Source organism: Sorex fumeus, unplaced genomic scaffold (genome assembly GCF_029834395.1).
Source record: "Sorex fumeus unplaced genomic scaffold, SorFum_2.1 ptg000086l, whole genome shotgun sequence".
NCBI classification, from domain to species: Eukaryota; Metazoa; Chordata; class Mammalia; order Eulipotyphla; family Soricidae; genus Sorex; species Sorex fumeus.
In genome coordinates this window covers 27,109,386-27,125,302 of record NW_026606143.1, presented here as the reverse complement: position 1 = coordinate 27,125,302, position 15,917 = coordinate 27,109,386, and the positions used below count along the sequence as shown (strand labels likewise).

The 15,917-nt window shown below is 42.1% G+C and overlaps 1 protein-coding gene across 2 annotated transcripts in view; it reads left to right on the top strand.

Moving 5' to 3' along the window:
• PDK3 (pyruvate dehydrogenase kinase 3) overlaps positions 1-15,917 on the top strand; it is a 68,305-nt gene that overhangs the window by 40,221 nt on the left and 12,167 nt on the right. For both annotated transcript variants that reach the window (XM_056131237.1, XM_056131236.1), the window contains exons 5-7: positions 1,791-1,880; positions 9,338-9,415; positions 15,521-15,597. In XM_056131237.1, coding sequence (XP_055987212.1) covers positions 1,791-1,880; positions 9,338-9,415; positions 15,521-15,597 — 245 coding nt within the window. The remainder of the gene's footprint in view (positions 1-1,790; positions 1,881-9,337; positions 9,416-15,520; positions 15,598-15,917) is intronic.

Genomic DNA, 15,917 nt, shown 5'->3' with positions numbered 1-15,917 from the left:
CCCAAAAAGCAAAATAAGAAAAGCAAAGAAAAGCATTGTATTGATCAGGTTTGAGTCATCACTGTCCTGTTTGAAGGTCCTGACTTTGACCCCTTCCTGCTGGGGACAAGCAACCAGCTTTCACGGCAGCCAGACAGTTGTGTTTCCATGAGTCTCTTAGAGTATTTCTAATCTTTATTCTGAGCACTACATGGTTTTTGTATTTTAAAACATCGGTACTTGGGAGACACTGAATGTGCTGCGCTCGATGAGCAATCAAGCTTTTATTTCACAGTGATCAATGAAATTAGATGAAGCAAATTGTCAAACCATAACCATGCCGAGTGTTTTAGTCCACTCTCCAAGCTTAGAAGCAGATAAGAAGGGGGAAAAAAACAACTAAAATTCCCTCTGTAGAAAACTTTTAAGCCTGGTTTCTCCTTAATTTCGTAGTTCTTGTGAAAAAGCATCCACATAACTAGAGTTTAAATCATCCATTTTGCTGAATCAAAGTTAAAGGAATTTGGTTTAGTTAAAGGCATGATAGCTCTTAAATGTGGGTTTATTTTAGATTGCCTTTCACAAATAGAAATGTATGCCACTTTATAGGAAATTTACAGGGTTTTTTTCTCCTAAGTATATTGTTCAACCAAACGATGCAGATCAGTTTCCTTCTAGTCAATGTGTCTCTGTGTAAATGTACATGTTTTTCATTTTAGACCATTGGTTAAGCACCTCTGTGTTTCTCCCATTTAATCATTTTGGAACTTACATTTTTGTCTAATGCCTGTATTTGCCTATTTGCATTACTAAGATCTCCACTACTTTATTTGTGCAGTCCCCTTTTGTGCAGTGGAATAAGTCATTCCCAATTTTTCTTGATTTAAAATAAAGGGTACAGCAATAAATGTTTAGATTCAGACTACTTTTGGTGGGGACTCCTTGTGGCTTGTTAAGAAGTATTTTTTTTTTTGCAAGTCTCTCATCTGGTGTATTTGAATGTTCTTTTAACAGTACCTGAACAATGTTGTTGGTTTATGTTAATATTTCCCAAAGTGGACAGTTCTACCACGTGAGGGCGCTGGTGTGGTGGAGGTGGGAGAGTCCTTGGGTACAAGTGATTTTTTTTTTTCTGAGACCTGGGAGCTAGTTTAAGTTAGATTGAAAACCTTTGGTGTGTATTACAGTGAAGAAGAATTTCCATGATAGAGTCATTTAAAACCTTTACAGGGGTGTAGGGGCGATAGTACAGTGGGTAGGGCATTTGCCTTGCATGTGGCCAGCCTGGGATTGATCTCTGGCATCCCATTTGACCCCCCAAACACCACCAGGAGTGATTCCTGAGTGCAGAGCCAGGACTAACCCCTGAGCATCACCGGGTGTGACCCAAATACCAGAACAAACAAACAAACAAACTTTACATGGAAGACACTTTTCATACCTGATTTAATGGTGCAGCCTGCGTTTTTGAAATATTTAGTGAGATCGGGAATGATTATCTGGACTAGTACTGAGAAGGTGCATCAGCTCTGCTCAGTCATGTTGACTTGGGGAGAAAGGGTTGAACACCTCACTGCTTTAGTGTCAGGTGTGAGATGTGTCTTTGGACCGGTTGTCTTCCCACGGCACCTGACATCCATCACCTATTACTTGTCTGAATTCTGTTGCTTTAAGTCCACGTGGATGCTGAAATGACTTTCGCAAATATGCAAATGCTTTTAAAACCCAGATGACCCTGTGCTTCTCTGCTTACCCTCCGCTGCCTGCTTTGTTTTAACCATCTCCCTTTTTGTGTGTGTGTCTGTGTTTAGCTCTTCTCTTTGGCGGTGATACTAATCCAGCTCATCCCAAACACATCGGAAGTATTGATCCCACCTGCAATGTAGCAGATGTAGTGAAAGGTAAGCAGACCGCCATCGTGGTAGTTCAGACAGGATTACGTTTAAACAGGGCGGCTTGGCGACTGGTTACGTTGTGAAGTTGTTTGCTGAGTCACCATGTTCTTTCTTAGTTCAGGAAAAGCTGCATACTGAGTAATGCTGCAAATGGGAGATTATACCTCATTGATAGGCTTTCAACCTATAGTTCTGGTTTACAGCAGTAAGCAGTGGTGTGTGTGTATGTGTGTGTGTTTGTGAGAGAGAGAGAGAGAGAGAGAAAGAGAGAGAGAGAGCACTGTGGACTATGGTTTGAAATCTGTAAGTCTTTTTTTCTTTTTGCTTTTTGGGTCACACCCGGCTATGCTCAGGGGTTACTCCTGGCTCATGCACTCAGGAATCACTCCTGGTGGTGCTCGGGGGACCATATGGGATGCTGGGAATTGAACCTGGGTCGGCCATGTTGGCTGCGTGCAAGGCAAATGCCCTACCTGCTGTGCTATCGCTCAAGCCCCGAAATCTGTAAGTCTTGCTGGCCACTACTCTCTGAAATTTTCAGAGACTGCAAATCCTTTCTGTAATCTTAGTCTGAATGCTTGTGGAGTTTTTAAAGATTGTTTTTCTTTTTGGGGGGGGTCACACCCGGCAATGCTCAGGGTTTACTCCTGACTCTGCACTGGTGGTGCTCGGGGGACCACATGGGGTGCCACGGATCAAACCCGTGCCAGCCACGTGCAAGTAAACACCTTACCTGCAGTACTAGTGCTCCGGCCCCAAATGTTTGTGTTGATAGCATCTAAACCTCTTTCTGGTGTGCTTTTCTGTTTTAGCCGCTTACGGTTTGTGGGCCTCTTGGGATTTATTGGACACAAAGCATAGTAGTTTGGTTCACTCTAGGACAGCCAGAGCCCTAGAGCCATAGCCCCAATATCTGGGCACTTTGGATTTTAACAGCAGTTCCTCCCCCCCCGCCCCCCGACTGTGGATTCCTCAGCTACAAGTGCTTTCCCCAGGTCCCTGGAACGCTTCAGTACTCTCTAGTCCCGTGGCTATTCTGTGTGGCCTCGTAGCCCCAGCCCGTACCCCACTGAGATTGTGTCTCCCACCGGGGCTCTCCTCTCCCACCTCCTGGCATACACTTTCCAGGTTTTTCCGAACAGGCTCCCCCAGCTTGCGTCAAAGACTGTCTCTTTGTTGCCTTTACATTTGCTGAGCTGTGGAGCTGTGTGAGTAGGGGGTGGCAGAGGACCAGACTCATAATCTCTATATTCAAATGGTTTCCCCAGCCAGATGTATATAATCTTACTTCGTCAATGGGATATTGACCTTAAATCAGTCGCATTTCTTACTCTGGCACCTCACAGGAAGCCTGGAGGCTTTTTTTTCTTCCTGTAGACACAAGCAAACGTTAGCAGTCAGCTTTCTGTTGCATTCCTTACAGGTTCCACTTTCCATTTTCTGGGTGTCAAATACTTAAGCAGAAGCCCTTATGCAGAATGAAGACAGAGAAACACACAAGGCAACATGCCTTCTGGGTATTCAAGCAAAAAAAAGGCACTGGCGCCTCTACCTCAAATGCCCCACGAGCAAAATATCTCATAGGGCCTAGCCTCCCTGCTCTTCTTTCCTCTACTCCCAAGATCTAGGCAAGGAAGCAGCACGGGCCCATCCCCTGCCACTCCCGTTGTATTGTTTGTGGACTCTTGACCTTCCCCTGCCTGCTGAGATATCTCCATTCCTCTTTTAAGTCAGGGTCTCTATCTCTAATATTTCCCCCTTTTCCTTTTCTGTGAGGAATCTGGATATAGAGGGAGTTGGACTCTGGATTTTAATGACAGCCCTACCCTTTGATTTTCTTGACTGACAATCCTCTGTGTTTTTTTTGGGGGGGGGGGTTACACCCAGCGATGCACAGGGGTTACTCCTGGCTCCTCATGCACTCAGGAGTTACTCCTGGAAGTGCTCGGGGGACCATATGGGATGCTGGGAATCGAACCTGGGTCAGCCGAGTGCAAGCCAAATGCCCTATCCGCTGTGCTACTGCTCCAGCCCATTCCTCTGTACTTTAAGTGTAGTCAGATGCCCAGTGCGCAGTGATCTCGGACTTAGACCTCCTGAGACAGACGGTAGAAAACATTCGTGTACAAAGACAGGGACAATATTTTTATTTTTCACTAGACAGTTGGATAAATGTATGAAAGTGGGACGCAGCTTTCCTAAAGCTAATTGAATGTGCAGAACCCTGAAATGTGCTTCCTTGCTGCTTGTTTAGCACATTAATATCTACCTTTGCACATCCGCAAATTATAGGCTCGTAGTAGTGAATGTTAGAATTTGTGTTGTCAAGCTGTTCCTGTTATCTTCTGGGTGGTGTCTTCCATTGTGACCTTCTTCCCTCCTTTCTTTATAAGAAACCAGGAAATAGAATGAGAAATCTTTGGGCAGGATTATTTTAAAAGCACACACTGAAATGCCTGGTACAAAACTTGCCTGTCGCTTCTGTTTGCTTACCTGTCCCTGTGTACTGCTTAACGACAAACAGATGGTATCCTGAGAGCATGTCATTATTCTTGTTCACAAATAATCTCTCCCCCACTTTCAGATTCTTTTTTAAAAAACAAAAAAAAAATTAATCGAATCACCGTAAGATATACAGGTACAAAGTTGTTCATGATTAAGTTTTAATAATACAGTGTTCCAGCACTTATCCCTTTATCAGTGCACATTTCCTGCCACCAGTGTCCCCAGTTTTCCTCCCATCTCCCCAGCCTACCTCCGTGTCAGACACTTCTCTGTTCCCCCCTACCCCCGCCCCTTCTCTTTTATTTTTCTTATAGGCACTGTGGTTGCTCCTCGGAATATACTCTAGTGGCCCCAAAACACAATGCAGAAAAGCCATCTGCACTCCTGTGCTCTTTGCAGCACTATTAACGATACCTTTTTGGACTGGTAAGATGGCAAGAGCCCCCACATATGCCAGCTCAAGAAACAGATTAAAAGGATCTAGTAGATTCCCTGATATTCGAGAAACACTCCATAGTTGGAGCTGTAGAAATTGAATGCAGAAATCACGAGACAAAGGTTGTCTTCTCTGCATCTTTACAACCCAGGTCACCATTTTGGTCCTGTCTTGGACTGGCAGGCTTGATTAGGTTTCTTCAACTTTTTCCACCCATGCCCCCGTCCACCCAAGAAATTTTTATGCGAAACTAGGAATATAGGTATTTAAAGCAAATATACACACCATGTATTTGCTGGTCATAAGTCATAAATGTTAAAAAAACAAACAAACTGGGTCCCACACTCACTTTATGTGACCCCCACCATTGGGTGACCCACAATTTAAGAAGCTGGGGCCTAAGTCACAGTCTCAGCGAGTCCTTTGGCTTTTCATCCTGCTTGAGTGTCTCAATCCTAAATTCCCCAAAGATGACTTTAATGGACTCTGCCCTCCTTTTTTTTAAACCTCTGGCCAGAGGCTTTAGGATTCTGCTCAGTTGCCCTTGGAATGAATGTTCTCCCTCTTCCTTCCTCTCCAGGTGCTGGATGGAGAAAGGTTTGGGCTTTAAGAAGCCCTGGGTTGAATTTTGCTCCATGAATGGAAGGCCAGCCACAGGCTCTAGGTGAAAAGGAAGCTCAGATAGAGAAGAGAGTACCAAATGAAGGGTGTTGTGAGGGTCCTCCCAGGGTGGGAGAAGCATGCTAAAAGTAGTCGATAGACCAAACATGATTGCCACTCAAAGCCTCTCTTGCAAAACACAGTACCCAAAAGAAGAGAGAGAGAACAAGGGGGAATACCCTGCCACAGAGGCAGGATAGGACGGGGGGGGGGGGATGAGGGTAGGAGGGGGGATGCTGGGACCCATGGGGATGGATGACGGGCACTGGTGGAGGGATGGGCACTTGATCATTGTATAACTGAAACCCAAGCACAAAATTTGTAAGCCTATAACTGTACCTCATGGTTTTTCACTAATAAAAAAAGAAAAAAAAAGAAGCCCTGGGTTCCCACCCAAATGAGTGTGGTGAAGAGCTGTGACCTGATCAGACTGCTTTGTAACGCAAAGGATGTCTAAGAAGCAGTGTATTATCTGCAACTTTGTCATGCTTCATGGTCACTGCAGTTTACCTTACCTTGCTGTAGCTCTGTCTTCTTAAACTTGAGCTTTACTGTGTTCTAGTAGTGCCCTTGAGTTCTTTCCCTGTTTCACAGGTTCTGGGAGAGCAAAGTTGGAATCTTTTTAAAGGGGTTCTATACTTGGAGGTACTCTCGTGTGTTGGCTTTGTATGTGCCTAGCGAAGCGTCATTTTCCCATGTCAGACTGTGTGGGTTTAAGCAGAGTGGCCATTCTGTCACTAGGTGGAGATGTAGCATTGTTTGGTGCTGAAGGGAATGCAGAGTGAGTGAGTGAGCCTTGCTTCCTCTTACTAAGGTGCTTTACAGAGATCTGAGGTGGTTTTCCTGTCCTCCAGGGCAAAACTTAGAAACTGAATATAATTCTAATTTTTCATTTCCTTTTCTGAGGCTTTACTTCAGTCCTTTAATGTCCATTCTCATGGTGATCAATTATCCCCACCCCCCTCCTCTTACACAGGCTTTTCTTGGTTCTCTCTGTTTTATCTTGTCCAAGTTATTCTAATGTCTTTGCTATCTGTGATTCTTTCTAGTGCTTTTTAAAAAAAAATCAGAATTGTCACTCCTAGGTCAGTCATTATGTAAAATTTAAATTGGGTAGCAATTTGATGTAAATGAACCCAGATTCATAGTCTGAAGCGTGCCCTAATCTTACCTTTGTATTATTAGAGACCCATGGTGTCATTTTTAACATTTAAATTCTGTGGAGTTTCTCCCTTCTTTCCCTCTTTCTCTTACCTTTGAATCTTAAACAAGTATCTATTCCATGTCGGGTTAAGGCATTTGCCTTACTCACAGCCACCCTAGTTCAATCCCCAGCATCACGTTTGGTCCCCTGAGCACAAAGCCTTGAGCACCTCTAGGTGGTCGTTTCCTCACCGCAACCCCAATTGCAAGTATGTTCAGGGGCAATTTAAAGTACTTTGGATATATGGTCTTGGAACATTATAGAGGAGAACCTTTAAGCAAAATCTTAAAACTGTCTGGCTGCCCCTTCATTTATTTTAATAATTTTTTGTGATTTATTTTTTAAAATTTTGGGGGGGTAATTAAAACATTTTAATTAACCATGTTTTTTAAAAAAATGTTATTGAATCACCGTGAGATAGTTAACAAGTTTGGGTTACAATCACACAATGACCAAACACCCATCCTTCCACCAGTGCACATTCCCCACCACCAATATCCCCGGTATACCCCCCCTTTCCCACCCTGCCCCTGCCTCCATGGCAGAAATGATTCCCCATAAACTCTCTCTACTTTGGGGCATTATGGTTTGCAATACAGACTGCCCCTTCATTTAAATATAAAGCAACCGTGTGATCAGGCAACCATCCATTTTCAGGGATAGTCCCAAAAGAAATGAAAGCATCTTTACCCCAAAACTTGAATGTAGGGCTCAGGGAATTAGCATGAGAGGCTGGAACATATGTCTAGCACGAAGAAGCCATACGTTTGAACACCAGTACTGCTTGATCTCCCTCTGATAGGGCCCTGGTGGCCCCTAGCACTGCCGGACCTGAGCATTGAACCATCCAGCCTGCCCCAGCCAAGCGAGTATTGCCCAGAGGGGCCCTTGAGCACTGCTTGGGAGTGCCCCCTCCAAAGGAAACCCCCCTCAAATGTTCATAGCATTTGTTATAATAGCCCCAAAGTGGAAACAATCAAAGTGTTTTTCTGATGAATTGGGAAACAACGTGGTGTATTGGTGCCATCAAATATCACTCAGTAATAAAAGGAATGAAGCGTTGATGCTATTTGCTGCCACACGGGTGACTGCTAAAAACACAACGCTAAGTGAAAGAAGCCAGAAATAAGAGATCGTGTATTGTGTGATTCCATTTATAGTAAATGTCCAGAAGAGCAAATCTATACAAAGTAGATTTGTGTGGTCACTTAGGGCTGGGTGAGCCAGCGGTGGTTGTGCGATTTCTTTTCTGGGTGATAATGATGCAGCATTGCTTGTGGTAATGGGTGTGTAGGTCTGCAGATATACTGAAAGCCAGAGAATTGTATATACATTATGCATTTATATGGGGGGGGGTGGAAATCTTCTGGTGAGTAGGGGGGGGGTTGTATGGGACGAGATTTAGATCTTAGGAAGTCTAGATTTTAATTACTTTTTTTTTTGTATTGGGCCACACTTGACAATCTTCAAGGGTGGCTTCTGGCTCTGTGTTCAGGGATCACTCCTGGTGGTGCTCAGGGGCCTGTGAAGCCAGGAATTGTGCCATAGTCCTTTGTGCTCTCTCTTTAACCAAGTCTGACTTTTAAAAAGTAACTTATCCAGGGCTGGGAAGATGGTACAGCAGGTAGGTACTTGCCTTGCTTGTAGCCAACCCTTGTTTGATCCTCAGTTTCCCTTACAGTTCCCTGAAACCCACCCTGAGCACAGCCGGCAGTGGCCCCCAAACAAAACACCACTAAAATGTAAATTGTCCAAATTTTAAACTTTATTAAACCAAGGAATATTTAATTACCACCTATACAGGCACATGTAAGGATCTTTGCAAGTTATAATGCAAGTGTGAGACAGAAATCTGGATTCAAAATTTTTATAGTTCAAGAGAAATAACACACATGAGTATTTTGTTTTCTGAACTTGTTGGCTCTCTTTTGGGATGTAACTTCCTGAGTCCTCCCATCCAGCATGGTAACATGACAATTTAACTTTAATTTTAATTTTAAATTTTCTATAGTAGCCCCCCTATTCTTACCCTGTAGCATCATTTTTCTTTATTTGAAAAGCCAACTTCTGTTCCTCAGACCCCGATCTCTCTGAGTGCCAACCTGTTACCTTTCATTTACTTAAAGGACATTTTCAAGCACTAGTGGTATCTCCAGTAACTTAAGTTGTGTGGCTCCTGGAATCCCATCCATTCAGCAAATCGTTTTTGATATCATTAGCACATATTAAGCTTCGTGACATTATCTTTGTATTAAAATGTCTTTTTGTTGCAATGTGGTCAGATTCTATGATGTTCACAAATACAGTTTTTCAGTGTTTATAGACTCGCAATTAAAATGACTTTTAGGAATATTTGACAGAGGAATGCATGCTTAGAGCTGGCCATGTCATCATAAGTGCAATATTTTGAAATCATTGTGATGGTTAAAACGAAAGAAAGTTTGGTACAGTCATAGTAATCCTGTTAAGGTTATTTTTTGTAGTGTGATGCTGTGCGCAGACACATTCCCCCCCAAAATGCTATTCTTGTAAAGGGGGTAGTGGGTTAATTCTAAGTATCTTGGATTAGAAATTGTCTCTGTTCACTTATTCTGTGAGCTCTCTTGTTTGCTTGTGCCTTGTCGAGTACAATAGCTAAACGTTTTTCTTCCTTTGCAGATGCATATGAAACGGCCAAATTGCTATGTGAACAGTATTACCTGGTAGCGCCTGAACTGGAGGTCCAAGAATTCAATGGTAAAAGCAAAATGAGATCACCCTGAAATACAAAGCAACTGACTCTTACACTGGTTATATCTGAACTGTATTTCAGTGGAGAATCTAAAATTGTGCTTTTTTTTCATGTTTTATATCTTTTTGAAACCTTCTCTGTATCTTTCTTCCTACAGGCTGTAGGAAGTTTTCTCTTGGCTGTATAACCTGTTAAATCTTAATGTTCTTGGAATAGATATAACCAAGATAAAAAGAAACCCTCAAAGACAAATTTTGTTCTTGAATACTCTCAATAAACACAGAAAAGGGCATAACTCTACTAATCAAAGAAATGCAAATTAAAACAGAAATGCCAATTTTTACTTTCAAAATGGAAATGATTTAGAACCTTGTTAATACTTAAAATTGGTGCCCAGAAAATACCTTTACCAACACTTGTACATTTTTGTCATAAGTTTATATTGGCATAACCTGTGTAAAACACGCTAATAGCATTCTTAATCTTTGATCCAATAAGTTAAATTTATAATGGTCATAGTTTGCGGTTCAGTAAATTCAACTGCAGAAATATGCACAGATGAATGTACAAGATTGACGATTGACGATCACTGTGGCTCTCCAGGAGATAAATAAGAGAACAAACCATGTCTTACATAATAGAGGTTTATTGAAATAGATTATGGTATGCCTATGAAATAGAGTATTATGAAACAATTCAAAATAACATTTCATGCCTGACAAAATCTGAGGACTTTTTTTAAGCACATGCTATAAGAATTTGTAATAATGCAAGTTCGGTGGAACATTTTTTTAAAGATTTATAGGACCTAAAAAAAGATTTATAGGACCTATATATAAAGCAACTTTCTTGGGATTATAACTGATTTTTTGCATTATACGATTCTATATTTATTTTAAAATTAACAGCTGAAATGTATTGTTAAGTTTTGAGAGAGGCATGCTCCTTATAAAAGTACAAATATGGAAATGTTACTTTTTCTAAAGTTGAAGTTCCTACTTTTCTCAGCCCCTATACAGAACTTTGTTTTAACATACATGGGATTGAAACTATGTATGTTCCATAACTAGTGTTTTTCCCTTTACGTTAAAGATATTTGCACATGTTAATATTGTTTAGTCATTATGCATAGCTTAGATTACATAATTTAATCATTTCCTCTTGGGTGGATATTTAGGATTTCTAATTTTACCATATTCCATATAATCAGCAATCAAAGAGTGTGTGTGTGTGTGTGTGTGTGTGTGTGTGTGTAGGGTAGGAATATTTGTGAAAATGTGATTATTCCTGTAGCGTGTATGTGTGTTTAGAGCATGAGAAAATTTGCAAGTATGGGGAAGTATTTCCATAGGTTAGCTTCCAAGAGCAGAATAATGGAGTCTTAGGGAAGGGGCCTTTAAATTTAGGACAAATCAACTTCCTCTTAAAAGTACCTAACTTGAATCTCTCATATAATAAGATAAAAATGTGAGAAGACTACCATGGTAGGATAATGGCCCCTGCATTCTCCTAAAAGGTCTAACATCAAAATGCTTTGTCTGATGGATTCTCCAAGGAAGAGTTGTGTTGCTGTTTTGAATGAATCTACTGCTGGAACTCCTGGGCTTGGCTTCACTTTACCTGAATAGTAGAAGCATCTGGATTTTATGCTTCTTACTGCTGGTTAGGTGGACCTTGACCTCATCGTCCACATTTGTGTTGGCCCAGCAGGGAACTGAAATTTGCAGGTAGTAAGTAACCCATGGCTCTTTTGCCTGAATGGCAGCCTCGCTCACTCTGAGGGCCAGAGCAGCCAGCCTGCTTTTGCTGATGCCCAGGTGCCAGCTGTCAGCTCTTTCCTTCCCAGAGAGGCTGTCACGCTGGGCAGCGCCCCCCCCCCCCTGCCCCAAGAAGAGCTATTTTTGGCATTGTTGCATGTGCCATATTTGAAGCCCCTTTCTTATTATTTAAGGCAAATGAGTGCTAAGGAATATTATCAGTTGCCTCTAGTTTTCTGTTTCTTTAGTGTAGTCATGGTTTATTGTTGTGATTTTTTTAAAATTTTGTTAGTGAAACACCATGAGGTACAGTTGTAGACTTACAAATTTTTGTGCTTGGGTTTCAATTATACAGTGTTCAAGTACCCATCCCTCCACCAGTGTTCATTTTCCACCATCACTGATCCCAGTATCCCTCCCACCCCCCCATCCCCCCATCCCACCCTGCGTCTGTGGCAGAACATTCCTTTTTGTTCTCTCTCTCCTTGTCGTGATTTCTTGAATGTTGAAAGCTCTTTGTGAATGCAGTTAAGAACTACACTTTATTTTTATCTTTTCCTTCCCCTTCACTGTTGTGATGTTTAGGGTCACAGACTGGGTTGTGGTGCTCACACACACTGGGTTGTAGAACACCAGGGTCACACACTTGTGTTGGTGCCTGGGATCACACTTGATGTGGGATGTTGCCGGAGATGGAACTCACAGCCTCACACTGAGTCATATACCTCAGCCACACCTCCAGTGATATATATATATATGTACGTATATTTAGATAGCCAAGTTGTATTTTCAAATATTACAGTAGTATTGCATTGTGTCTACATACCACATCTTTTATCCAGCGATATGTCAGTGGGAATTTAGGTTGTTTTCAGTGCTTGGCTATTGTAAGTAATTCTATAAAAAATATGTGAAAGGTTCAAAGAGATAGTGCAGCAGGTAGGGCATTTGCTGACCCGGGTTTGATTCCCAGCTTCCAATATGGTCCCCTGAGCCTGCCAGGAGTGATCCCAGAGTATTGCCAGGTAGGGCTCAAAAGCCAAAACAAAAAGCAATGAGCAGAGATACCGCTTTGAACAAGTGGGGTTTTGGTTTGGTTTTGTTTATTGGAGCACATCTGGTGGAGCTCAGATGTTAACTCCGGGTTCTGCACTTAGAGTACCATGTAGTTCTGGGGATTGAACCCAGACCTCCTGCATGCAAATCATGTTGAGCTATCACTCCAATTCCTGAGTAGCTTTGTATTTATCAGGTAAATATCCAGAATTAAGATAACTGAATCCTATGGATTTTCTGTGCTTTCCTTATAACTGCACCAGTCTTACTTTCCCACCAGTAGTGTCCAAGGGTTCTCTTCTCTCCAACTCCTCTACTGACACTTACTGTTTCTTGTCTTATAGGCAATTGGCATTCTCATGGGTGTGAGGTGATCACTCATTGTTATTCTAACTTGTATTTATGTATAATGAAGAACATCTTTTCATCACCTGTTGTCCATTGGTATATTATCTTTGGAGAGATGACTATTAAGATCTTTTGCCCATTTTTTTCAGTTGGGTTGTTTTTATTTTTAATCATTGCGTTTTAGGAATTCTTTGTGTATTTTTGGATATTAACCCCGTATTGGATGTATGGTCTACAAATATCCCATTTAGCAGGATGTCCTTTATTTTGGTGCAGGTTTCTTTCATGATATAGAAACTTTTTAGCTTGATGTAGTCCCATTTGTTTACTTTTGCTTCTGTCTTACCATTGGAATTGAGTTCCAAAACACATACTAAGGCTGACGTCCAAGAGCAAATAGCCCATTTTCTTCTATGTAATTTATGGCTTTGGACCTTACCTTTAAGGTTTTAATCCATTTTGAGTTCTTTTTTTTTGTTTTGTGGCCACACCTGGCAATGCTCAGGGACTACTTCTTACTCTGTATTCAGGAATCACTCCTTGCAGTGCTCAGGGACCATATGGGGTGCCAGAGATTGAATCCAGGTTTGCTGTGTGTAAGGCAAGAGCCCTACCCGCTGTAATATCTCTCTAGCCCCATGATCCCGTTTTTGTGTATGATTTTAGATATTGGTTTAGTTTCCTTCTTTTGCATATAGCTATTGAGTATATCCAACACCTTGCAAGGTGAGAGTGGGCGTCCACGTCTTGTACCAGATATTACAGGAAACACTTAACACTTGCAGTGTTTTCATTGGGAGTATATGATCTTGGCTGTGGGTTTGTCACATGTGGCCTTCATTATTTTGAGGTATGTTCCTTTTATCCACAATTTCTGAGGGCTATTAGCATAAAAAGATGCTGGATCAGGTCAAAGGCCGTTTCTGTGTGTGTCAACATGATTGGATTTTTTTGTCAATGTGATGTGTCTCTGACAGCTATTGTTTTGCCTTTGTTGCCCCATCCTTGCACATGACTTGCATGTGACCTCCAGAAACTTGACCACTCGCCTGCTTCTTTTTAATTCATTTTGATTTTGGGACCACATCTAGTGATACTCCTGGCTCTGCACTCAGGAATTACTCCCGGTGGTTCTCAGGGATCACATGGGGTGCTGGGGATCGAACCTGGGTTGACCTCACGCAAGGCCAGCACCCTACCTGTTGTACTCTCTCGGCCCCCTCTCGCCTGCTTTTTGTTCTTGGTGCATGTGCCACTGCATACCAGCTCAGCTGTTTGTGATCCCTGGTACCAAGTGTTTGCAAGCACCACAGCATCAGGGTTTCATCCCAGTGAGCATCCCAGCTCAAAAGATGTGCGAATACTGTGGCCAGGAGGGCAACCTCTGGTCCCTGGCAAGCACCACAACTAACGGAGTGCAGCCCCTGTGAACATCACAGTTAAAGAAGCGAATTGCTCACCCAGGCCTGTATGTCCCCTGCAACCTGTCTCCACCCTCACACTGCTACAGGAGCAATGCAGGGAGGGGAAGGGGGCCCATGAACCTATAAGCACAGTGCAGAAGCATTCACTTGGGTTATTGAAGGCTGAATTTTATCAAGCGAAAGGTGAAAGCAGATGACTAATAAGCGACTGCCTCTGGTTGGGGACTCCGGGTGTAGGATAGGACAGAGTGGAGGGATTTTTCACAAACAGGTTAATCATTCATAAATGTTAATTATCATTCTAACAACTTCATCAGCAGCTTCAGGATATAGAATCAAGGGCTCTTAATTTGGGAGTCTGAGTTCAGTGCCTCTTCTGGTTATGGTGGGCAAGGCACATAGCCTCTGCGGAGCCTGTGTCCTTACCTTTAACAATGCCGCCCACCCCATGAGCCACACAGCATTTTCACCAGGACACAGTTGCATACTCTGTGTGCAAGCGCTTCGTAAACTGCTTAGATCCAAACATTTGTTCACTCTATTTTGTAGTACTGTTAATTATGTACTTCATTAGAGGAAGTTGTTAGGTTGAAATTATAACATAGATAATTGTGCTTAAGAAAGTTCCGTCTCGTTTTAGGTTTGTTTTGGGGGACCATACCCAGCAATGCTCAGGGCTGACTCCTGACTCTGCACTCAGGAGTCAGAGCTAGTAGTGCTTGGGGTACCGTAGGGGATGTTGGGGATCGAACTCAGGTCAGTCATGTAAAAGGCAAGTGACCTACCTGTTGTACTATTGCTCTGGTGCTGTAGTTCAGTCAGTTTGTGATTGTGATTAAGTGATTATAGTTAAGAGGAAAAGGACTAAAATTTCCAACATCTCTTCAGTAGTCCATGCTGTTCTTAGTACTTGGCATGGACTCACTTAGGTATTTCTTGAAAGATTTCCTGGTGTAAGAGGAAGGGTCTGGAGGCCTCTGTGGGTGGTGATGGTAGCTATTGGTGGAAGAAAGCTCTCTGACCTTTACATTCTCCTGACTATTGTGTCTTTGTTGTAATTGAACAGACTAGAACATTGCTGTTTAATTCTTTTCACCAAGAAGATGTCTCTCCTTTCCCCCTGTATCTCACATTTTCCTGAGCAACCACTTGGACCTGTGGTGATAAGCTGGTGTCTCCCATTTTGATGAACACCTGGCAATACATACATGACCTTATATAATGCTCAGAGCTTAAGGCATGGTTGATGATTTCGTAATTTTGCTTAGCAGCGTTTCAGAAAGAGATTGAGTACGATTTGTCTAGAGTCATGTAAGGTTAAGATGATCAGAGAAGGAAGTCTGCACACCATGCAGGTTTGTTGGGCTTCAAAGCCTAGGCTTGTGCTCAGCCAAGCCTATAGAGATGGAAGCTCCATCAGCATTTGTGAGTCCTTTATGTACTCAGAAAATAGAATGCAAACAGATTCTGGACTCTTCTTTGAATCTGTGTCCTTAGTCATTGATGGCTTTGTCTCTGTTTTCAGCCAAAGCTCCAGACAAGCCTATTCAGGTAGTATACGTGCCCTCACATCTGTTTCACATGCTGTTTGAGTTGTTCAAGGTAAGTGGAATTTAAAAACATGGAAAGAAGTCTTCATTTTAAATTACTTTGATTCAGGGCATAATGGATTCATTAGATTAGCATAAGAAAAAGGTTTTGCATAACGATTTTAAAAGTTCTATTTCTGATATCCTGTGGGTTTTATAATTTGTACACTGTGAGATGAAAAATTGCTGTGTACAGTATAGTTTTCGTGAATATTAGTACATATTGATTTTGAAGCTTAATTGTACTTTAGTGATTTTATGTCGAATCCATACTGTTTTTTCTTTGGTTAGGCGATTAGAGATGCTTTTCACTTTCCAAGCCTGGCAAAGGCT